This window comes from Tetrapisispora phaffii, chromosome 8 (assembly GCF_000236905.1).
Source record: "Tetrapisispora phaffii CBS 4417 chromosome 8, complete genome".
NCBI lineage: Eukaryota > Fungi > Ascomycota > Saccharomycetes > Saccharomycetales > Saccharomycetaceae > Tetrapisispora > Tetrapisispora phaffii.
Genome location: NC_016527.1, coordinates 145827 through 169958, shown reverse-complemented (window position 1 = coordinate 169958; position 24132 = coordinate 145827). Strand labels below are relative to the sequence as shown.

General features: G+C 32.2%; 9 protein-coding genes across 9 annotated transcripts; 6 read left to right on the top strand and 3 right to left on the bottom strand.

Annotated features, from left to right (window-relative positions):
* Positions 1-86: 86 nt before the first annotated feature.
* TPHA0H00820 (uncharacterized protein) lies at positions 87-1421 on the top strand (the record flags this gene model as incomplete). Its single annotated transcript, XM_003686677.1, has 1 exon — positions 87-1421. One exon carries the CDS (start codon positions 87-89, stop codon positions 1419-1421), a length of 1335 nt encoding a protein of 444 aa, XP_003686725.1.
* Positions 1422-2453: 1032 nt separating this feature from the next.
* Positions 2454-3638, top strand: TPHA0H00810 (glycerol-3-phosphate dehydrogenase family protein; the record flags this gene model as incomplete). Its single annotated transcript, XM_003686676.1, has 1 exon — positions 2454-3638. The coding sequence occupies one exon, from the start codon at positions 2454-2456 to the stop codon at positions 3636-3638; it is 1185 nt and encodes a 394-aa protein (XP_003686724.1).
* Positions 3639-4723: 1085 nt separating this feature from the next.
* On the top strand, positions 4724-5986 carry ARG1 (argininosuccinate synthase; the record flags this gene model as incomplete). The annotated part of the gene is made up of 1 exon (XM_003686675.1): positions 4724-5986. One exon carries the CDS (start codon positions 4724-4726, stop codon positions 5984-5986), a length of 1263 nt encoding a protein of 420 aa, XP_003686723.1.
* Positions 5987-6173: 187 nt separating this feature from the next.
* On the bottom strand, positions 6174-7916 carry RPN4 (stress-regulated transcription factor RPN4; the record flags this gene model as incomplete). Its single annotated transcript, XM_003686674.1, has 1 exon — positions 6174-7916. One exon carries the CDS (start codon positions 7914-7916, stop codon positions 6174-6176), a length of 1743 nt encoding a protein of 580 aa, XP_003686722.1.
* A 1419-nt stretch (positions 7917-9335) lies between these two features.
* Positions 9336-13073, bottom strand: SWH1 (oxysterol-binding protein related protein SWH1; the record flags this gene model as incomplete). The annotated part of the gene is made up of 1 exon (XM_003686673.1): positions 9336-13073. One exon carries the CDS (start codon positions 13071-13073, stop codon positions 9336-9338), a length of 3738 nt encoding a protein of 1245 aa, XP_003686721.1.
* A 1501-nt stretch (positions 13074-14574) lies between these two features.
* Positions 14575-17517, top strand: CDC15 (serine/threonine protein kinase CDC15; the record flags this gene model as incomplete). Its single annotated transcript, XM_003686672.1, has 1 exon — positions 14575-17517. The coding sequence occupies one exon, from the start codon at positions 14575-14577 to the stop codon at positions 17515-17517; it is 2943 nt and encodes a 980-aa protein (XP_003686720.1).
* Positions 17518-17915: 398 nt separating this feature from the next.
* KIN3 (serine/threonine protein kinase KIN3) lies at positions 17916-19148 on the top strand (the record flags this gene model as incomplete). Its single annotated transcript, XM_003686671.1, has 1 exon — positions 17916-19148. The coding sequence occupies one exon, from the start codon at positions 17916-17918 to the stop codon at positions 19146-19148; it is 1233 nt and encodes a 410-aa protein (XP_003686719.1).
* A 140-nt stretch (positions 19149-19288) lies between these two features.
* ADE1 (phosphoribosylaminoimidazolesuccinocarboxamide synthase) lies at positions 19289-20209 on the bottom strand (the record flags this gene model as incomplete). Its single annotated transcript, XM_003686670.1, has 1 exon — positions 19289-20209. One exon carries the CDS (start codon positions 20207-20209, stop codon positions 19289-19291), a length of 921 nt encoding a protein of 306 aa, XP_003686718.1.
* A 2698-nt stretch (positions 20210-22907) lies between these two features.
* On the top strand, positions 22908-23972 carry AIM45 (Aim45p; the record flags this gene model as incomplete). The annotated part of the gene is made up of 1 exon (XM_003686669.1): positions 22908-23972. The coding sequence occupies one exon, from the start codon at positions 22908-22910 to the stop codon at positions 23970-23972; it is 1065 nt and encodes a 354-aa protein (XP_003686717.1).
* Between the last annotated feature and the right edge of the window lie 160 nt (positions 23973-24132).

Here is a 24132-nt window from a genome sequence, read left to right as displayed (position 1 = left end):
TATATATACAATTAAAAGGACATATGTACTTGTTAAGATGCAATTTTTGCAAGTCATTGCAGCATAACAGACGATTATAAGACAATATGTTTAATATTAATTCAAAAAAAAATAAGAAAAGGCGTGAATTGACCACTCAACAGGACTACTATTTAGAAGGTATCGACTATGAACAACAAGGTGAGAGGTGGATTCATAGTGATATTCGAAAGTCATTAACCAACTACTTATCGGCATTCATGACGTATGAGAAGGGGATCTCGTTGTTTAAAGGCAATGGAGATCGTAAATGTGAATATGATATAAAGTTTAATATGACTAGGATTTCACTTGTAATATATTCTGAATATATTTGTAATGATTATGGTATGAATCTTTTAAAATATATAGATTTAGAGAATTCGACTTTGGATCTAAATAAAATTGTTATTCCATTGCCTGATATAATTAAGAATTTTGAAAATGTCTATACAGAATATCACGATGTTAAAACATGGGATTTTGATTACAATTTAATAACATCTTATTTATCGTATATTGAAAATGAAGAGATGTATGAGAATATCAGCATGGAAGAACTTGACTCGATCACTGAAAAAATGTTGATGATATTAAATGAGTTGATTGTTACTATTCAGCAAGAAACGATCCAATATAACGAGGCGATTGCGTCAATTGAACAAAAATCCAATGAGGAAGAGATGAACGATAACAGCTTCAAGAAAGAAGAAAAAATTGAGGACGAGAGCGATGAATACATGGAGGTTAGCGACACAGTGACCAATGACACGCTACCGGAAGTGTTGTGCATTGGCTACAAATATATCATCGGTGTGTTTGAGAGAGGAATATTCAATAATGAAAAAGTTAATCAATTATACTCTGCATTGAACACAATTGAAGTGCATGACGCCAAAGTGGCTGAGAGTGAATCCATGATCGAGTTATCAAAATTAAAAGAACAGATTAACGGCATGGGATTGTATTCCCATGCTTTTGAAACACAAGAAGAATATTTAAATCGACTTTCAAAAGTTGACATAACTACTACAACCTTGGTAATTGAATTTTTCATTAGTACTATTGGAGACGACGACGTCTCCAATAAATGGAAATTGTGCACACAGTTGAATAAGATATATAACGAACAATTGAAAAACAATGGATTACAGATAATGTACAAATTACTATTAATGTTAAATTTACTAGAAAATGAAATTGAAAGATGTAAACTAAGTGCGTTTTTAAAAATGAATGAAAAGACAACACATATCCTTGAAAAGAACTGTCTAACCATGAAAAACAATATAATTAAACTTTGTGACATGCCCTCTTCAGTAGATAAATTGAATGAGAATATAATCAAAAAACTACAAAGACAATACATCAAAGACCAAGCGACAGAGTTGTTGAGTATGTGACGGCGATGCGAAAAAGGAACCGTTTGGAATGCTCTTTTCATTGTGACAGGCAGGCAGCCATTCTAAAGAGAGAAACCCGCAAGCTACGGTTTTGACAGCGTTTATTTTTTCAAGCTCCGACGGGCTTCCTGTTTTTCGCGTTTTGGTATCTATTTTATAGGAAGCCCAACGTCCTTGTTGCTTCAGAAGAGCGCGTGACCGGGTTATTGGTGTTGTACTTTTATGGTCCACCCATTGCGTGACACACACACACACACACACGCGCGTTCTCTCTCCCTGATATAATGCTGTTGTATGCTATATAGTGTGACGGTGACACCGCTGATACGAAAACCCCCGGAGTAATCATTTGGTTTCCGAAAAACCGGAATTTCGCTCCCTGCTTTCATTTCGCCCTCGCTTGCTCTCTCATGTGGGTCCACATGTCCCCTCTCTTTCCCTTCCAGCGGCCAAACTACATCTCTTTGTGCATAATACTGAATTAGGCTAAAAAAGAGGAGATTAAAATAAACTTCAGAACCCAACTCCAAGCCTTCCCGCGCGTTATCTCTCCGATAGACCCACCGCAATTCAGAAAAAAGAAAAAGAAAAAACAAAGGATCGCACGCCTTTAAACACGACCGTACCACACAAAAATGTTCTTCCATCCATCCGTTCGACCATCGATAATGACTCCCTCCATTTGGCCGTCCCCCCCCCCCATTACAAGAAGATTTGTTATATTTTATTAAATTAAGAGGTTCTCACATCTATAAACGTAAATCTCCAATTACTCAATTTTTTTATCTTTTTGTAAGAATATAAATATCCTTATTTTTAATTATCTTTTTTTAAGAATTACCTTTGTCACTTGAATCAGCTAATGCCTCAATATATACACACACATATATTTACTTATAGATGTAAGTGTATGTATATATTGCATTGGGTTTAACAGAAACACGATGGTATAATAATCTTATATATTAACTCTTCTTGTCGTGTCTGTATCTCTCTGTAAGTACAAATATATATCTGCAATACAAGATAACCATGGCTGCGACTGATAGACTAATGCAAACTAACAACACTCTACAACAATCAAATAACGCTCCGATCAGGAGGAACACTTCTGCTCTGAATTTGACTTTGAAGACTGATCCCTTTAAAGTCACTGTCATCGGGTCAGGGAACTGGGGTACTACTATCGCTAAAGTTGTCGCTGAAAACACTGAATTGAATCCACATCTGTTTGTTAGACGTGTCGATATGTGGGTGTTTGAAGAGACTATTGACGGCAGCAAATTAACTGAAATAATTAATACCAAACACGAAAATGTAAAATATTTACCAAATATTAAATTACCTGCGAATTTGGTCGCAAATCCAGATATTATCGATGCTGCAAAGGATGCGGACATTATTATCTTTAATATTCCCCATCAATTCTTACCAAGAATTATAGATCAATTGAAGGGTAACGTTAAGCCCACCGCAAGGGCTATTTCTTGTCTGAAAGGTTTCGAGGTTGGACCAGACGGTGTCGAATTATTATCCTCATACGTTACAAAACACTTAGGCATTGCATGTGGTGCTCTATCGGGTGCTAATCTGGCCCCCGAAGTCGCTAAAGAAAACTGGTCGGAAACAACCGTCGCTTATCAAATTCCGCAAGATTTTAGAGGTGAAGGTTATGACGCTGATCATAAGATTCTGAAAGTTCTGTTCCATAGACCGTATTTCCACGTTAATGTCATTGAAGATGTCGCTGGTATTTCAATCGCCGGTGCGTTGAAGAATGTAGTCGCATTAGGTTGTGGTTTTGTGGAAGGTTTGGGCTGGGGGAATAACGCTGCCGCAGCAATCCAAAGAGTCGGTTTATCAGAAATCATCAAGTTCGGTCAAATGTTCTTCCCAGAATCTAAAGTTGAGACTTATTACAGAGAATCTGCAGGCGTAGCTGATTTAATCACAACTTGTTCAGGTGGTAGAAACGTCAGAGTCGCCAAAAACATGGCTGTCACAGGTAGAAGTGCTGTCGAAGTAGAGAAAGAACTATTGAACGGCCAATCCGCTCAAGGTGTCATTACTTGTAAAGAAGTTCATGAATGGTTGCATCACTGTAACAAATTAGAAGAATTCCCATTATTCGAGGCAGTTTACCAAATCGTTTACAACAACGTCCCAATGAACCAATTACCTGACATGATTGAAGAATTAGAATGTTTAGGTGTTTAAAGAAATCCAGACATTAATCACAAGCCGTCATATATCATTATCATCTCTTCTCCTTTTTTTTTTTTTGAAGCAAAAGAAATAAAACGAAGAGAAACAAATATAAAAACAAAAACAAAAACAATTAAGATTAAAATAAAATTTAAAATAAAGAAAAGCTATACAAACGACACCAAGTGAATAAAACATTAAAGTGTTCACGCATATAAATCCAGATGCGCACACCCACATACCTATATTCCATTCGATTGGTTTCGTAGGCATAGTCTTCTAGCATACATAATAAAACAATTAAACCTATATAATAATATTTAACACTAAATTGAATAGTATTGTATTATAAATTTTCAAGATGGTATAGTTAGTCTCTCTCGCTCTCGCTCGAGTCTGGATATGGCCAGTACACAGTTCACCATCTCCAGTTCTTACTCATTTCAGACCACACCTACCCACCACACCGGCTCGTTGTGTGTTTTCGAGATTATGACTCATCTGTAATTCCACTACTACTAAGTCTCGCATCACACACTGCATGAGAGCGAGCGAGAGCGCGAGCGACCATCTCCATTCTCTCTATTCTCGACATCACAGGCCTTTGTGCGGCGATCTCAACGGATCGTGTCTGCTTTTCATGTTTTTCATGATTGTGACTAATCTTCGAAAGTTGGTCATATTCCATATATAATGCTCTAAAATATCCTAATCTTGAGTTTAGTAGCATTGTTCGGTATGAGAAGCGGAGATGACAAGATAGAGTTCGGTATCGCTAAGCTGATGCATTTGACTGATTGGTCTATCTTAAGCAACCGTAGGTTGCTTAACATCTTATTAGTATGGCCTGGTTTCTTGATATAGAAAATATCAACGTTGGTTCTGAAATCACCAATCGTAAAACGTATATAAGTCGACCATGTTTCAAGTAGAAATAACAAAGTCAACTCTCTATTGCAATCTTAATTATTTGTATTAGGTAAAAGCAAACCAATAATAAACATCGTCTAATCGATTTATATACATATACTTACAGTTAGTATATCGGAAAACAAAGCAAAAAGCACACGCACACGCACACTCGTATTACTATCAAAATGTCTAAAGGAAAAGTCTGTTTAGCTTACTCTGGTGGTTTGGATACCTCTGTCATTCTAGCTTGGCTATTAGAACAAGGCTATGAAGTCGTCGCTTTCATGGCTAATGTCGGTCAAGAAGAAGACTTCAAAGCCGCTGAAGAGAAAGCTTTGAAAATTGGCGCCACTAAATTCGTCGTCGTCGATTGTAAAGAAGAATTTGTCACCGATATTCTATTCCCAGCTGTTCAAGTCAACGCTGTTTATGAAGATGTTTACCTATTAGGTACCTCTTTAGCAAGACCTGTTATTGCTAAAGCTCAAATTGATGTCGCAGAACAGGAAGGTTGTTTTGCTGTCTCCCATGGTTGCACAGGTAAAGGTAATGATCAAATTAGATTTGAGTTGTCCTTCTACGCTTTGAAACCAGATATCAAGTGTATCACTCCGTGGAGATTGCCAGAATTCTTCAACAAATTCGCTGGTAGAAAAGATTTATTAGACTACGCTGCCTCAAAAGGTATTCCCGTTAGTCAAACCAAGGCAAAACCATGGTCTACCGATGAAAACGAGGCTCATATCTCTTACGAAGCCGGCATCTTGGAAGACCCAAACAATACTCCGCCAAAAGACATGTGGAAATTAATTACTGACCCAATGGACGCTCCAGATGTCCCACAGGATTTATCTATCGATTTCGTTAAAGGTTTACCAGTCAAACTATCATACAAGGACAACAAAACTGGTCAAGAAAAATCAGTTACTTCTCCTTTAGATATTTTCTTAACTGCATCTAGTTTGGGTAGAGCTAATGGTGTGGGCAGAATTGATATTGTTGAAAACAGATACATTAACTTGAAATCAAGAGGTTGTTACGAACAAGCTCCATTGACTATCTTAAGAAAAGCTCATGTCGATTTAGAAGGTTTAACTCTAGACAAAGAAGTCAGACAAATCAGAGACCAATTTGTTACTCCAACTTACTCAAAGTTATTATACAACGGTTCTTATTTCTCTCCAGAATGCGAATATATTAGATCAATGATCAAACCATCTCAAGAAACAGTTAACGGCACAGTTAGATTAAGCTTATACAAAGGTAATGTCATTACTCTAGGTAGATATTCCGAAACTGAAAACTTATATGATGCCACTGAATCCTCTATGGATGAATTAACTGGTTTCTTACCAACTGATACTACTGGTTTCATTGAAATTCAAGCTATTAGAATTAAGAAATATGGTCAAGCCAAGAAAAACAACAACCAAGAGTTAACTTTATAAACTTTTTATATAGCATCATATAGCATCTAAGTATATTTAAAATAAGAAATCTTAAAAATTATTTTTTTACTACTACCTTTTTTTAAATTGACTGTTGGTAATGATGAAGAATGAATATTTTATTAAAAAATTAATAATTATTTATATAGGAATCTATCTAGTAACTTGGTTATATCTTAGAACCCGTTTAAGCTACAGCATAGGCAATATTCTGTTTTGCATATTTAGTTACCTGTTTTTTCTCTTCCATGCTTAAATCCTCATGTTTGGATTTAATATGTCTTGTTAATGCGTCTAATCTTGAAAATGTTTTCTTGAAACCGTCGTCACCCAACGATCTGATACATTCAGAACATCTAAATACAATCTTCCTCTTTGCATGAATTGTATTCTGATGTCTTGTTAGATCGTATGGCCTTGAAAATTCGGCACTGCATGGCTCATTGGTTATTAAATTCATGATCATACACTTAAACACTTCATGATCTTCACCTGCAACATGAGTATGAGTCGATCTTACTGAAGTTGTCTGTGCCTTTGTGTCTTTCTTAATTGGTGTTTGTGCTAGTGCTGCTATTGCTGTTATTGTTTTTGAATTGGATGATGAATAAGATGCTAAAGGTCGAGATGGAGATGATAATGGAGATGATGAAATGTTCGATGATTCTGGACTCAATATATTGTTGTTGTTGTTGTTGCTATTCTTGTTGTTATTTTCAATTTTATTATTGGGCAGATTATCTAAATTAATTCTACCATTCAAATTAATTTTATTTTGTTTAACATTCGTTAGGACAGTTGATGAATTAACATTTGTGAGTGATGCTGTATTTTTTTTAACAAAACTTTTCCTTCTTTTATTATTTTTATTCTGAGTGACAATAGTATTCAAATTTGGAGTGATATTTTGTAATCTCGAAAAATCATATATATCAGTATCGTTTAAATCATCATCACCAATTGATGATTTTTTAGTAGCAAAACTATTTGAGTCACTGTCAGTTATGAAAGATGGTGAATTCAAATCTTTAACATTTGAGTCTACAAAAGATTGTAATGCAAATGCGTTATCGTTTGAAATTAAATTAGAGAACGTATTTTGACTGTTGGTATTGATATCATTAAGATCAGCATTTTCAAAATAACGGTTATTTTTAAAATTTTCATCATCATCGTCGCCGTCGACTTCTTCTTCTTCAAATTCGTCATCACTTAAAATATCATCATCGATATTATTATTGTTTTCTTTGTAAAACTCATTATTAAAACTTGTCTTTGCATTTTCATTATCCAATAAAACATTATTATCTTGTAAAATCGAATCTGAATTTGTCAGTAAATTTTCTTTTGAGTTATTTAGAAGGATTTGATGTTGCTCAGCCAAAAACAAATTGAATTCATCATCATACAATGAATTATTTTGTGTGAATAAAATATTATTATTTTCTTCGAAAGTATCGAATTCATTATTTTTAGGGCTACTATTGTTATTGCTGCTGTTGCTATTGAAGTTTATTTTTGAATACAACTGCGATTGTTTGCTTGTACTCTTATTATTACTTGATGATTTTAATAATTTACTTAAACTTATTGTTTGTACAATCGGACTCCCTGTATTTGAATTTTCGTTTATTTTATTACTAATATTTGTCTGCGTAGTTAAACTGGGATCAGCATATTGATTAAATACATTGTTTAAAATTGTGTTATCGGTATTTGATTTCGAAGAATTGGAATTTGGAGTTGAATTATCTAATAACATAGTATTTGGCATAGAATAATCCAATGAAGAGTTCGGGACACTATCATATGAAGTAGCATGGTCTATAGAGTTTGAGTTCATAGTATCATTATAATTCACTAATAATTGATCTTCTAAAATATCAGAAAAGGTTCTGTGGAGGGACAATTTAGCGCTAGTGGAATACATTTGTATTAATTTTTTTTTTGATCTTTTTCTTTCAGATTTTTGTATTGCAAAACAGATCCCACAAAAAGGCAAATATTACGCACAATCGATGAGGATAATTTTGTGAGCTCTTGAAATCCAAGACTTAGCGATTCGAATTGCAAAATAACGAGGATGGGCGGGATATGCATTTATATATATATATATATTTTATTTAACTTAAAACCAATTAGGTAAAATTGTATATGTAACATAATATATTAAGCTTTTGATTCTTACATACTGTACAGTATGTAAGAATCAAAAGCACAAGCACAAGAGAAACTATAGTACAAACGTCCGAAAAAGAAATCAGCAGATTTTATATTGTGCAGATAGTGATGAAACTGTTTCTAACCTCACATTATTGTTGTTGTTGTATTAATAATCCTTTGAAAGTGGTTTCTTGAATTTTTTGCGTTGCATTTATATTGGTGGGTGGGGCCGTGGAAGGGGACGATCAGAAGGGCCAGAACGCTGGGACGCACGAATGGCGGACACGATAGTTGGGTGTGCATGTGCGTGTTTTTGTTTGCATTGCGTCTGGAAAGCAATCAGTGAACGGGCTCTTTCTCTGTTCGTGTGTTCTTGTGCGGTTGGTTCTTCGGCGTACTGCGATTCGGCCGATCTGAGCCACAGACAGGCGCGCGGGGGGCAAGCGTTTGACCGATACTTCATTCTTGCGGGCAGTTCACTGAAGAGCCAACAAAAAAAGGAAAATAGAATGCTGACGGGCGGTCAGTAGAGGCGTGCACAGGTAACAGAGCGAGCAATTTGGAAGGGGGAGGGAGGCCAGCACGAGAGAAGGACCGGCAGTGCATATAGTTGCAAGGCAGTGCTGCAGTGGTCAGCTCTGGCGCGGAGGTCGTTCTGTAAAAGAAACACAAGAACTTTGGCCCGCACAACGGGAAAACAAGGCAGACTGCCTCGTACAAGCGACTGTTGATGGTTTTATCTGTTCACATGCTCGCTCAATTGTCCGTATGTATTGAATTTTATGGCTGCATTGTATTCTATGTCAAGGCAAAACATCCACGGAATGTTCTAGAAGCAACACAAGATGTTGCTTCTAGCGCGTAATCTCACTCTGCACTACCGCTTACTGCTATTTGCCAGCTTAAAAACTTGAAACGTCCCATCAGAACTGGAAATGTTATTGCTACGCCCATACTGCTTACCCGCCTTTCTATCTTGAATCGAAATTATTTCTCAGTTACGTATTCTAAGCTGTTCAGGGCAGGGTAAATATTACACTACAACTGAACTGAGCTGAACTATATATATATCACTTATTTACACGTGCACTTGCACCTGGATGCATATTACATTAGTCCAAGATCTAATCATTAAAACATATAAATAAATAAATAAACATGAAGTACATTATCGTTTGGAAAGACATTAGAAAATATCGTATTCATCGGTCAATTGATGCTCTTTTCTCTTCGACCAGTAATCACCTACAAACTTCCAGTTCATTGCATTTGTATATGGATCGAATTCTCGTTTGAACCATCTTGGTTCATACACTTCCGAGTTCTCTTCTCTTAGCTTCCTAACGGCTCTTTGCTTCTCTTCTAATCTATGCTTCTCTTCGGCAGCATAATCATATTTCCCATCTTCCATAGCCCTTTGATCAGGTCTTAGACGTGTATCTGTTGGTGACAGCCAATGTTTCAAATTTGGTTGCAATGCATTTAATGAAATTGCAAACGACGTCAAGTTGAAAGGTCCCTCAGGTCTCTTGTTAACTTTCCAAACTAAAAATTTGCTACCGTCATCTTTAGGTTCAAAAATATTGTTCGTATTCGAGTTGTTCTTCGAAGCATTTCTATCTAATGTAATATCATCAAGATTTTGTAAAGTAACTTTCTTAGCAAAACATGCTTCATTCCAATGGCCTCCCAGTACCCATTTCTTTTCCCCAGATGCATTATACACTTCACCACGAACTTCATAAGCACCACTGGATCTCCATCCTCTAGCTTTATAATGTAAGATACAATAATCACCAGTAACATGGTTAGTGATTTTAACATCACCAACACTATCAATCTCAGGACTGCCAATAAGAATACCAACTAATATATTTTCAGGTTTTTTCCACGTATAAATATCTTCAACTTCACTACAATCTGGCCTAATCTTTAAATGCCAGAAATCTTTTTGTTTAAATGCAAATGTTCTACCATTAAAGTTAGATTCAACGTCTAATGACCCCCACATGTCCCATTTTGGTGATTCAGCCCAAAATGCTGAAATGACAGGATGATGAGATACTTGCTCAGATAAAAATCTATAATTCTTATCAGGCCTAGAATATTCAAACGTTTCACCTAATAATGGATTGAATGGTTTGGCAACTCTCTTGATTGTAGAGGAATACGGTGTTGTTGAAAATACAGCAACATATAATAATCTCAATGTCGAATCCTCAAATTTAGCCGCTTGATCTAAAAGTTCGGAATATTCAAGATCTTCAGCTACTCTTTGTAACATCGAAGAAGGTTCATTAAAGGTGACAGGCAACGCGATTCTACTCAAATCTTTACCAACCATCGATTTCATAACGGACCATAGACTAACGGAAGGTCTGTTATCACTATCTAACTCTAATTTAGTTCTGACTCCATCCTCGTAACCGACAAATGAAGATTCTTTTAATAATTTTAGTTCAGTGTCTCTCTGTATTTTGGTCTTTGGTCCAATTGTCTTGTAACTATTTTGCTTTTCTAATTGTTGAATTTCACTTGAGATTTCTTTGACAGCAACTACAGTAGAAATACTACTTTCTTCTGTAACCTCCTCTGTTGATGAAACGACATTCTTTAGTTCATCATGTTTTTTGAATTCCTCTTTTTCTTCTTCTAAAACTACATCATCTGGAATGTTTTCAGAGGCTTCGACTAAATCTTCCGCATCATAGAACTCATCACCATCAGAACTTTGATCTTCTGTTGTCGTTGCTTTGATATACTTAGAAACTTCTTCAAGAGCAGTATTGATAGCGAGGTCGTTATGTATAACTGAAGTTTCTTGATCGGATTCTGTGCTAATATCTACCCCAGTTTCATCAGTTTTTTCTTTTGCTAGGTTAGGTAATATTAGACTTCCAGAGTCGTTCATTTTTGTAGTAATCATCTTTTTGAATTGCTTTCTTTCATTTTCTAATGAATCTAACCTCTCTGTTTTCTCAAATAATTCTAATTCTAACTCTTTGACAGACTGAATCCAAATATTATTAACATTTTTTTGCTTACTTAATATTTTAAGTAATTTGTCATCTCTCTTTTTAGTTAAGGTATTTAAATCAGCAGATGTTGAAATTAAAGTATTTAAAGATTTCTCTAATGTATGCCAATCATCGGAGTTGGCACACATATCTTTTAAAAACTCAGATAATGTTAATAATTCCATAGAAATAGTATTTTGTAAAATTTCTAGTTTTTCAGCGAAAGGTCCATAATTATTTTTTATATCTTCACCATCGTATGTGATATCGACATTTTGTTCATAAACTTTCTCCTCGTCATCAGAGGAATTATATGACTCAATGTCATCATTGGTAGTAGCTAATACAGGCGTAGTAGTCTCCTCTATTTTATCAACGTTTTTATCGTTTGGAAACTCATTCATAGCATCTGTACTTACACTATGAGTAATAATTTCTGTAACCTTAGTGCTACTAGACATTCTGGACATTGGTAATGCAATGGAATCCGATATAGATAAGGCAATATCATTAGTTTCAGGCATCGAACCACTCAATGTAACAATATCTTCACCAGCAATCGGAGTAGTTACTTTACTGATATTTCTTTTATGTTTCATACTGAAATACTGTTGACTTGTTTCCGATGTCATTTCATGAGGTTTCAAATTAGCTCCGTTAGAGGGTGAACTAATTACACTTGGAATAACATGGTTCGATTGCAGCATTCTTTCCCTATCTTTGGCATATCTGATAGCACCTTGAATAGCCCAAACCCATTTGTTTGTCTCCACAGAATGATTACCTTTCAGATGCCATCTCACTTCATCCACTTTCCCACTGTATATTTCAAATTTTAGTTTCTCAGATGAATCTAAATGTAAAGAACATTTAGACAGATTTAATGAACCACGGCATGCATTTTTTGTATCAGCTTGATCTTTATAATATGAAAGTATACCATCGCCGCTCAATACAAACCAACGCAGTCTATAACCCTGTGCGAAGTTAGTCCATTTACTTAAATAGCCTCTCATACTTGGAGGTTCATAGAAATTTGCATTAACATCAACAACACTTTGTTCTTTTGCAGCATCTGTTAATAATTTTTTCAATTCTAAATCAATAGCAGCTTTTGTTGTTGTTGTAGCAGTATTATCAGCAACTGTACCTAGTATTTCGATTGGTAAAACTCCAGTGATATCTCTTTTAAAGGGATCAGCACCATGCTCGAGTAACCAACGGCACATTATAATATCCCGCTTTTTAACAAATTCATGTAATACAGTATCACCTGTTTGTGGATCCGTGCCATTTATGTCCAACAATTCAGCATTTCTTGGATTACCTAATATGGTTTCTAAATGACCAAAATCTCTGTTGTTAAAAGCCGTTCTAAATTCTTGTGCAATTTCGCCGACATATGTTGACCTTTTATATTGCATCATTTGTGCAATATTTAAATTTTTACAAACTTCAATTGGTTGTAATCTTTGATTATTTAATACACAGTCATTTATTTGGCTTTGATCCATAAAAAATGACACTACATCACCTCTGGATTGTAAGCATGCTAAATGTAGTGGTGTATTACCATTTGAATCTTGTTGATTAATATTTAAATGTAATTTTTTAAAAGTGTCTGAACTGCTAGTATCAGTTTCATTATTACTATTATTAACTGAGTGGTTGACAATATCTTTAATCAACGACATCGGTGACACTTGTATAGCATAATTTAGCATTAAACTTAGAACTCCGGAGATAGTTGGATCATCTAACGGTTGGAATTGTTTGCTCTCTATAAGAAGTTTCAATTGTTCAAAATTACCTTGTCTCAATGAATCCAATAATTTCAACTTCAATAAAGGTCTACTCACAACTTGGGTAGAAGTTGATTCTATTGAATTGTTTGCAACTACGCTCATGATCTTTTAAAATAAGAAGTTTAAATATACATATGCTATGTTCTTGTCTTTTTTAGTGCAATGAAATTATTTAACCTGAATTCTTAGTTATCGTACACGTTACCTTCTTCAATGATTTTGTTTGCTTCTGATTAACTAAACTTCCTTAACTACAAAAAACTGATTCCAAAATTGCAATTGAAACTCACGTCAACGAATGTTTACTGAATTTATTAAAAATGTTTTTAAAGTATATCGTATATTTTGAAAACAATAGTTGATTGCAAGCTCGATATGTACTTAATTAATGTACTTAATGTTTTTTAAAGCATAAAATAAAAATTACAAAATTAAAAAAAGCCCGAAACTTGGAAAATTAGCGATCGATGAATAATTTATTTTATTTTGATTCTAAATGTAGCTCCCCATTTCAGATATAAAACTAATTTTTTATTATTCAATTGTTTAATGAACAATATGACGTTCCCAACTTTTGAAACTAATAATTTCTAAGTTCAAAAATCTGATCCAGCTTAATCATAAAAGATCTATGGAAAAGCCATTAAATAAATGATTTTGTTGAAGTCGAAAGCTTTTGTTCTTTTTTCACTGATTGTTGAGACAATTGCATATTAAAATTATCACATGAGGTTAATTATAATTTACTGAATAGCTTAAGCTATAAGCAAGTCATTGATAAATTGGAATGTCAGTCTCAATCTTGAAGCTGTAATTTGATGCATCTCTAATTTAGAACAAAGCACGCTATTACAAAACACTTTATGTATTGTTTATTGCCATAGGCTATTTTTTATGTTCTATTTGGTATTTGATTTTGAGATATCAAAATCATACAATTAGCATCAACTTTTTTACTACTTGAACACCAAAAAATATGCACGCTGAGAAAGAGGTTATAAGATGGGGAGAAATTCATGTATACTCACATTTATAACTGATAATCCATTTTGAAAAGTTATAAGAATATGCATAGTGCCTCTAGAATCATATAACTTATACTATTATACTCCTGTTTCGTAGTATCGGAATACAAGTATTGAATATATCAACATATTATCATAATATTTTAACAAGGTGGCAGGACATCTTATTTGGCAAAACCTATGCCCCATTAAAGAATGATCTTGAATAGATGTATAGATGGATTCAAAATAAAAAAATGTAGTTATTCATATGGTATTTTTATAATGTATTCCACTGAGAGTATGTAAGCTTATTGAATATATATTGTGCCTCTGATTACTTTTATGTCACTTAGTTTGTCTCTTTTGACGAATTGCCCTAAATATTGGTATTCTTGATCCATTTATTGTATGTATCTCTCTATATTAATATCAAAAGATGGTTATTGAGTTCAAATAATATTAAAGACAAGACACAAGTCATACATACATATATATATATATACTAACGATCACTGACCTTATCATTGAAGTATTGGAATAGATATCTACTTTGATGCTTTAGTTTACCTTTGATACACATAAAGTAAGGATATATTATGGAGAAGGCAGATGTGAGTGCCGGTAGAGTTTGTCTAACTCCTGCACAAGAACTGGAATCGGTTCTTGTAGATTCTACTAACCATGAAAATGTATTGCCTAATTTACCAAAAAATAGGTATTTGGAGACATCAAAACAAGATAATCAACCTGCTAATGAAAGAACCAGAGTACAATATCAATTGAAAGGTGTTATTGGTAAAGGTTCTTTTGGAGTGGTATATAAAGCTATTAATAAAAAAACTGCTCAAATTGTAGCAATCAAAGAAGTCAATTACGATAATGATGAGGAACTTAATGACATAATGTCAGAAATTCATTTGTTGAAGAATTTAAATAATAGAAATATTGTAAAATACCATGGTTTTATACAAAAAATGGATACATTATATATCATACTAGAATACTGTTCAAAGGGTTCATTAAAAAAATTAATTTCATCAAATAAAGGTATCTCGGAAGCAGATGCAAAAATGTTCATTAGACAAACATTACATGGATTGGTCTATTTACATGAACAAGGTGTAATTCACAGAGATATTAAAGCAGCAAATTTATTATTGGATTCGGATAATGTGGTTAAATTAGCTGATTTTGGTGTATCTACAAAAGTTAGTAATGCAACAATGGCAATGACTTTAGCAGGTTCTTTGAATTGGATGGCACCAGAAATTATAGGCAATAGAGGTGCATCGACTTTAAGTGATATATGGTCATTAGGTGCTACTGTCGTGGAATTGCTAACAGGAAATCCACCATTCCATAACCTTATTGACGTGAATATTTATTATGCAATTGAAAATGATATATACTTTCCTCCAGAAGACTTAGTTTCAAAACTCGGATTAGATTTTTTGTCAAAATGTTTTCAAAAAAATATGTATTTAAGGCCTACAGCAAGGCAGCTCTTACAACATGAATGGTTAAATGTCGAAGATGATTTACCGCCCTTAAAAGCTAATTATGCAACTGATGATTCAGATAGTAAATTAAATAAATTTAAAGAAAAATTTGCAAATGATTGGGATGATGATTTCAGAGAAAATGGGAGCGATGTCTCACCAAAAAGAAGAACAAATATGTCTCCAATTAAAAGAACAGCATCGAAACTCAATATTATGACTTTGGAAAGAATGAATTCAAATATGAAACTACCTGAATCAGCTACGAAAAATGAAGATTATCTTCTTAAAAAGGTAGCTAAAGGGCAAATGGTAGGTAATTTGTCGGTTCTCTTTAATGACGGTGATCCTATTAGTATATCTGACGCTTTGTTTACTCTATTAGAATCCAAGAATAATGAGAAATCATATGACATCATATATTCAATATTTGACTATGATTGTAGATATAACAATTCTATAGTGAAAAAAAAATTCATTGCAATGGGTGGTTTATCCTATTTACTCGATAAACCAAATATTTTAAAGAACAGTTTTCTAGATTGCAATGATTCTGTTTTTCCATCTTCTACAGTATATCATTATTTGATTCAAATGGGAATAATGAAAAAAGAATACTTGGATTTAATCATGGATGATCAATTTAAGCTAGAGCTGATTTTAAAGTATTTGGAATGTACCGCGACGAAATATTGGGTTGAATGGTGTTTAAAGTATTTGGACGTGGTAACACTTTTCCAGGGCGGAAATGTACATACAAGAATCTCTCATATAATAATACTAAAATTATCTTCTCACGCAACATGGTTTGCTGACAAATTTATTACATATCTTATAAAAAATATTCCACCTGAACAACTTCTATCTGATTCGCAAACATTTTATACTATTTTCAAATGTATTAATATTATGTTGAGTGACACCTTTGATTCACCTGATTCCATTACAAGACCTATTTCAAACATAAACATTTCTCCTTACAAGACATTGAGCAGACAAGCATCTACTATTACTAATTCAGATTTCAGGAATATTTCTCCTCAACCAATCAATCCTGAAATCAGAATTTCTAGAAGATTGATACCTGAATTTATCAATTGGCATGTTAGCATAATGAATATTCCATCAAAAAATATCAAATTAGCGAGCTGGAAATATTATATTAAATCGACACATAAACTGATGCATCACGGAGTTCCTTTTCTAAGTGAATTGATTAATACAACATATTTTCTGCCTTTAATATTAAGCATGATACCTCAGTATGGTGACAAATTAGTTGGGCCTATTCTAGATCAGGAATCATTTATTTTGGTCCAATTATTAACAGAATTAAAGAGTAATAGAATTCCGCCACAGCTTTTTAATACAGCTGTGGAATTTACAAAAATTGATAAGTATGTTGCTACTGGTATGAAAATTATTTTAATATGCTTTCAACAATTGTTACATCAGAATATAAAAATAACACAAATTTCTCCAGATTTGCTATCAATAGATTTTAAGTATAATGAAAACAAAAGTAACATTTTAGTAAAGAGTTCTGATTTAATTGATCCTTTTTATAATTTGGATGATGATTATCAATCCTTTGGTAATTATATTAATACTTTTACAAAAATTACGTCATTTCAATCTCTAGCTTTTGTATCATACGGTTTGGTAAATAATCCTAAATTTTATGATAAACTCTGCTCTTTTTTCTCTACATGTAGAAATAGTGTTTTATTACAAATTGATCTACTTAAATTTACAAAAAATGTCCTGACTAGAGCTCTTCAATTTACTGATGATGAAATGACATTAATCAAAATTGATAAAATTGTTGCATTTTTAAATAATAATTGGCAACATACTGCTGGCAGTAAGTCTCCATCTAATTTAATTTCATCTACTAATCAAGTAGGATTTGATTCCATATTAATTCATCAATTATGCAAGGATATTGAATTACTTTCGCAAGCGGAATTTCCATTCAATAGCGAATCAACAATCAATTATGATAAAGATGGATTTGCTATCCCAAAATGGACATCTTAGCATAATTATATGCATTTAACTTAAATAGCTAGTCTGTTTGTTTGTTTTTTTGCGAACATACATAATAATCTTTATTACAAAAATGTTATTTAATTATCATGTACAGTATGTCATTATGTAAAAAAAACTATGTAAGTAATATTTTTCATTATGAATTGAAAAATTCAATATTTTTCCTAAATCGGAAATTTGTCAACATCATTGCGATGTGTGAAATTTGCACTATAGAATAAGGTCATATAGTTATAAATTATTCGATATCCAAATTCTTTCTTATTAACCTAACCTTTAATTATCATTATATTATATTATATTATCACTAAAAAAATGTAACTGTTTACATGTATGTTTTAGACTCATTATAAATTGTTTCCAAGAAGAATAGCGTAGTTTCAGGAATGCAGAGACGAACAAACAATATAGATTATCAAAATTTCGTCCACCAGACTCCAAAACATAATGAATACCAAGTACTGGAAGAAATAGGTAGAGGGTCATTTGGCTCAGTTAGAAAAGTTATTCATATACCGACTAAAAAACTGATGGTTCGTAAAGATATCAAGTATGGTCACATGAATAGTAAGGAAAGACAACAACTTATTGCAGAATGTGCCATTTTATCACAATTGAAACAGGAGAATATTGTAGAGTTTTATAACTGGGACTTTGATGAACAAAAAGAAGTTTTATATTTATATATGGAATATTGCTCAAGAGGTGATCTTTCTAAGATGATCAAACATTATAAACAAGATCATAAATATACTCCAGAAAAAATTGTTTGGGGGATATTAGCTCAAATATTAATGGCTTTGTACAAATGTCACTATGGTGAAGACTTGCCATCTTTAGTATCAATATATGATAGAATGAGACCACCAGGTAAAGGTAAAAATATTGTTATTCATCGTGATTTGAAACCTGGTAATATATTTTTAAGTTCCCATGATGGAAACAATGAATCAGGAGGGAAAGCTACTGTTGATTATAGTGAAGTTATTGTTAAATTAGGTGACTTTGGCTTAGCTAAGTCTCTTGAAACTTCTATTCAGTTTGCCACCACTTATGTAGGTACTCCATATTATATGTCACCGGAGGTCTTAATGGATCAACCATATTCTCCATTAAGTGATATATGGTCATTAGGGTGTGTGATTTACGAGATATGTTCTCTGCATCCGCCTTTTCAGGCAAAAAACTATACTGAACTTCAAAATAAAATAAAAGCAGGAAAATTTGATAGAATACCTGATTATTATTCTAATGGGTTGAATGCAATCATTCATTCTATGATTGATATTAATTTAAAAACTAGACCATCAACATTTGAATTATTACAGGATATACAGATTAGAACAGCCAGAAAATCATTGCAACTGGAAAGATTCGAAAAAAATTTATTAGACTATGAAAAGGAATTGGTTAATATAGAGAAATTACTAGAGAAACAAGCTGTGGACTATGAAAGAGAGGTTCATAGATTAAAAGAGCATTTTGAAATTGCATTAGAACAAGGCATACGTGATGCAATGGATGGGAAAAAGATGTCTAAAGTTCCAGACTCTATTCAAGGATATTACGGAAAGACATTGTCGAAACCTGCATTTAACTGGGAAACTAGATATCAATAAATTTTAATATATTTAAATTACATAAGGAGAATTTTTTTAATGTAACGAAAAAATTATTTTCAGAGTTAATCGTATAAAATCTATGTGAAATATTTAAATATTGGTGAATTATAAAACTAGTTTAAAAAGGGGTTTCACATTCATAAAGTATAAGTTTTACCAGTAATTCTTTCATAGGCTTCAATATATTTGGCTCTTGTTTTCATAACAATATCTTCTGGCATTTTTACACCATTGACACCTTTTAGCTTGTTGGTAGTTAACCAATCTCTTAAAAACTGTTTATCATAAGAATTTTGTGATTTTCCTAGTTCATAAGTCGCACTATTCCAAAATCTTGAAGAATCTGGTGTTAAGACTTCATCAACCAAGATAATTTCATTTGTCTTTTCATCAATACCAAATTCAAATTTAGTATCAGCAATTAATATACCCTTCTTAGCTGCATAATCTCTACATTTGGAATATAATTTCACTGCAAGCTCATCCACTCTGTTTACTAAGTCTTTTCCAATCAGCTTCGAAGCTTGTTCAATGGATATATTTTCATCATGTTCACCTTGTTCAGCTTTTGTTGAAGGTGTAAATATAGGTTTAGGAAACTTTTGTGATTCTAACAACCCATCCGGTTGCTGTAAGCCATGTACAGTGCGGCTCTTTTGATATTCGGACCAAGCAGATCCTGTTATATAGCCGCGAACGATAACTTCTAAAGGAATTAGTTTAAACTTATTAATTAGCATTGACCTATTTTCGATCTGAGATCTATATTTTGGCTCACCTAGTTCTTTCGGTAGGAAATCAAAGATCGATTTCCCTTTTGGAATTTCGACTAAATGGTTTCTTACATCATCTTTTAAAAACTCAAACCAAAATTCGGATAATTTGGTTAAAAGAATCCCCTTATTAGGAATTGCATTCTCCATTATAACATCATACGCAGATATACGATCGGTTGCTATAAACAATAAAGTATTTGAATCAACTTGATATATATCTCTAACTTTACCTCTATTAATCAATGGTAAAATATTCCCCAAATCTGTAGCGGTGAGTGACATGTTGTATATGAATCAAATTTGTTTGTAAATGATATGACTCTTGATAGTTATGAGCAAAATTAATATTTGGATATGTATGTCAGTTTTAACTGAGAAGATCGATGTCTAACTTCTGCTGCTATGTATAGAATATTATCATGACAAAATTATTAAATAGACAACACTAAAATGAAATAGAATAAATATAGCATTAATAAATTTGAAATATGAACATAAGTTAATGAAATAACCTTGCTTATATACTGGTTTTATTTTTAATCAAATTATAATAATGCATGCAACCTTAAATTAATATCATTTGATACTTTTGATCATGACTTATTTTATTAGACCGTTTAATTCATGGGGTCTTTAATTATTGAATGTTCGCATATTTGAAAAAGGTATAGATTTGAACAGAGTCACAGGTACCTTTAAAAGACATGAAAAAAAAGGCATTGACCTACAAGCTAACATGATTGGATTCGCTTGCTAACTGAACTGCTTCCTATTAGAGGTGTAGAGATGATGAGATGTATTGTTCTTCACTTTTGTTGAATATAGGTTAACTTAGCGAATCATAAGAATACGTGATTCATGATATTTTTGTGATATTTGAGTTATCAATTGAATCTTAAAATATGAGTTATACTTTGAAAACAGGAAGGTATCGAACTATCATTAATAGTTTGTCACTGATCTATCTAAGTTATTTAATAATAGAGGAAGCGTTATTTTTCTTTTCACTTAATACCATCTTCTCATTGCATTGAAAAATTGATAATGTATTAGAGTTATAAAAAGCTATTGTAGATAAAAAGATATATAAGGAACATCTGAAATTAAGTAGTGACAGTACAAAAAACATTGTAAATGATCAAAGAATATAATTAGTCATTAGTGTAATAAAAAAAATAGATTTTGTTTAATCTTGAACTCACATTTTTCTTGTAATAGTTTGCTTGAATAAAAAGATCACCTTCCTTTAATATTATAGATTGATGATAAAGAACAACATACAAAAAAACAATTAATTATTATAATAGTACTGTCTTCTTATTAATTGTTAATTGCAAATATGAATAATAACATATGTATGTATGTACATATATACATAAAATCATTATTAGTTTTCCTTAAATTACATTCCATCTAAAATAATAAATCTAAAGTACAACAAACACACAATGCTGCCAAACAAGCTGTCATACAATCATCATTACCCCTTTGTGGAGCTTGTTGTTGAACATAAATAGGTTGTTGTTGCTGTTGAGGTTGACCTTGTTGATAATATTGTGGTTGTTGTTGGTACTGTGGTTGTTGTTGATACTGTGGTTGTTGATACTGTGGTTGTTGATATTGTGGTTGTTGTTGATACTGTGGTTGTTGGTAACCTCTATTTTGAGAGCTTTGTTGTGGAGGAGGAACACTTGGACGAGAGTAACTAGCTTTATTGTCGTTATTGTAATATTCGTTAGCTGACATGTTTTATTTTGTCTTGTTTTCCTATTTATTATGTATTCCTGTAAATTAGTTGTTGTTTTCTAATTGGTAATTGTAGATCGTTGTAATAAAACTATATCTAAGACAATATCTTAAATAATGTGAAGTATTGTTTTAGAAAAGAAAAAAACGGATCAACGAGATAATCGTTATAGGAGATGTCCTGATACTACTCATTTAAATAAATTTGATAATAACCTTTCGCTGAAATACTTGATATATTTTCATTTCGTAATATATAGGATTTCATATTTTTCATATTTTTCAAATTTACGGATTTGATTTCATTTGAGAAATGTACCTGCTGCTGCATTAATTTCTAAGTTTATATTATAAATTTAAAGGGACTGAATGAACATAAATGACAGACACACTTGAAATGGTTTATGTGTTTTATATATATGACACCAATTGAATAAAAATAGGTTTAAGTTTTCGAAATTATGTTGATGGTAGTTGAAGTTTTAGAAATGTCAACCACTTTTTGAGTGATGTTGCATTGCCTAAAGGTAAGATAAGTTTATTATTAAACTTGCAGTATATTATGTTTATACCCTTCTTAGATTGAAAAGTCTTGGAAGAGAATGAGTTTTAAAATCTTCTTTGTGTGAATTGATAATTATTTTTACAGATCTATACTTTTTAACTTTTAGTGACTGAATGTCATTATATTAAGCAGTAAAATCTAAAATTTAAAAAAATGTGCATGAAAACTTAATACATCATTTTAATGAAAGCAATAAGAAAAGAAACATTGGTTGAGACAATAGATTTGTCTTGAAACGCACACACGCATATATATATGTATGATAATACAGAATATGACCTTAAATAAACTTTCATCTCGCAACTTAATCATTGAGAAAAGATACTGATAACCATGTTGAGTCGTTCACTAAATATGTAGACATGCACATTACCCGAATATAGTCGTCATATATGGGAATATGATTAATTCAATATCCATTAACACCTTCTTCTCTCAATACAATACATATAATCAATTGACAGTTTAAATGAGTCAATTAAATTGCTTATTAGATTCGCAAGATATATAAATTTGTTTATATAAGGTATATATATTTGGTCAATAATATTGACTACTATTTATATAAAAAGAAAGTGAGAACAATAATTGCAGTCCAATTAACCGCATTTCTTTCTTTTATTACTGACTGCTCTAATAATATTTATCTGCTAAGGTTAGAATAAAAATATGTTCAGATTCACTAATAAACATAATATTTTAAAAAAGAACTTTCAAACGTTTTTGAAGGTGCACAAATCCACTTTTGCGTTTATTGAAACTTCAAATGATGGTAAATTGTTACCTCAATCATTATCAACATTGTCTGCAGCTCAACAATTAAATAAACCAATCGTCGCTTTGATTTTAGGTAAAAACTCTTCCAAGATTGCAGAAAGTTTAATTAAGGATTATAAGATACAACAATTGAATGAAATTATCTATTCACAAGATGAAATATTTGATTCAAAATTACCTGAAATTTTTACTCCAAATTTAATTAAAATATTAGATGAAAATAATGGAGACAATTTTAGTAATTTTATTATATCAAGTTCCAATTTTGGTAAAAATATTTTACCACGTATCTCTTCAATTTTCAATTATCAACCAATAAATGATGTTATTGAAATTGATGCCTCCGACAAAAATATATTTAAGAGACCCATTTTTGCTGGTAATTTAATTGAAACTATAGATAGTTCAAAACAAGCAAAGAAATTCATTAGCATAAGATCATCCGCCTTCCCAAACACCCTTGATGTCACTGAAAATGCTGATTCATCTAACTCAAACACAGAAATAAAAGAATTAGAAGAGATTATTAATCCAGAAAATTTAACTATTACTTGGGAAGGTAATAAAATAGTTGAAAGTAAAAGGCCAGATTTAAATGGTGCTAAAATCGTAGTAGCAGGTGGTCGTGCTTTAAAAGATAAAGAAACTTTTGATAAACTTTTAGATCCACTAGCGGATAAGTTGAATGCTGCTATTGGTGGCACCAGAGCTGCTGTCGATAACAACTTATTGGACAATTCGTTACAAATAGGTCAAACAGGAAAAATTGTTGCACCTGATTTATATGTTGCTGTTGGTATATCCGGTGCTATTCAACATATAGCAGGTATGAAAAATTCTAAAAAAATAGTAGCCATTAATAACGATCCAGATGCACCAATATTTAAAGTTGCCGATTACTATATCGTAGGTGATTTAAACGCAGTAGTTCCAGAATTAACTGAAAAGTTACCTTGAAAATCTCCAAATTTATAAAATCTTACCAGATGTATTTCTTTACCTCTTATATATCATTGTTACTATTCTTTTAAATATCATTATTCGTATATTCAATATAATTCAAATACCATTACTAATATGTATATATGTATCAGTTGAAATTTAAATTTAACTAACG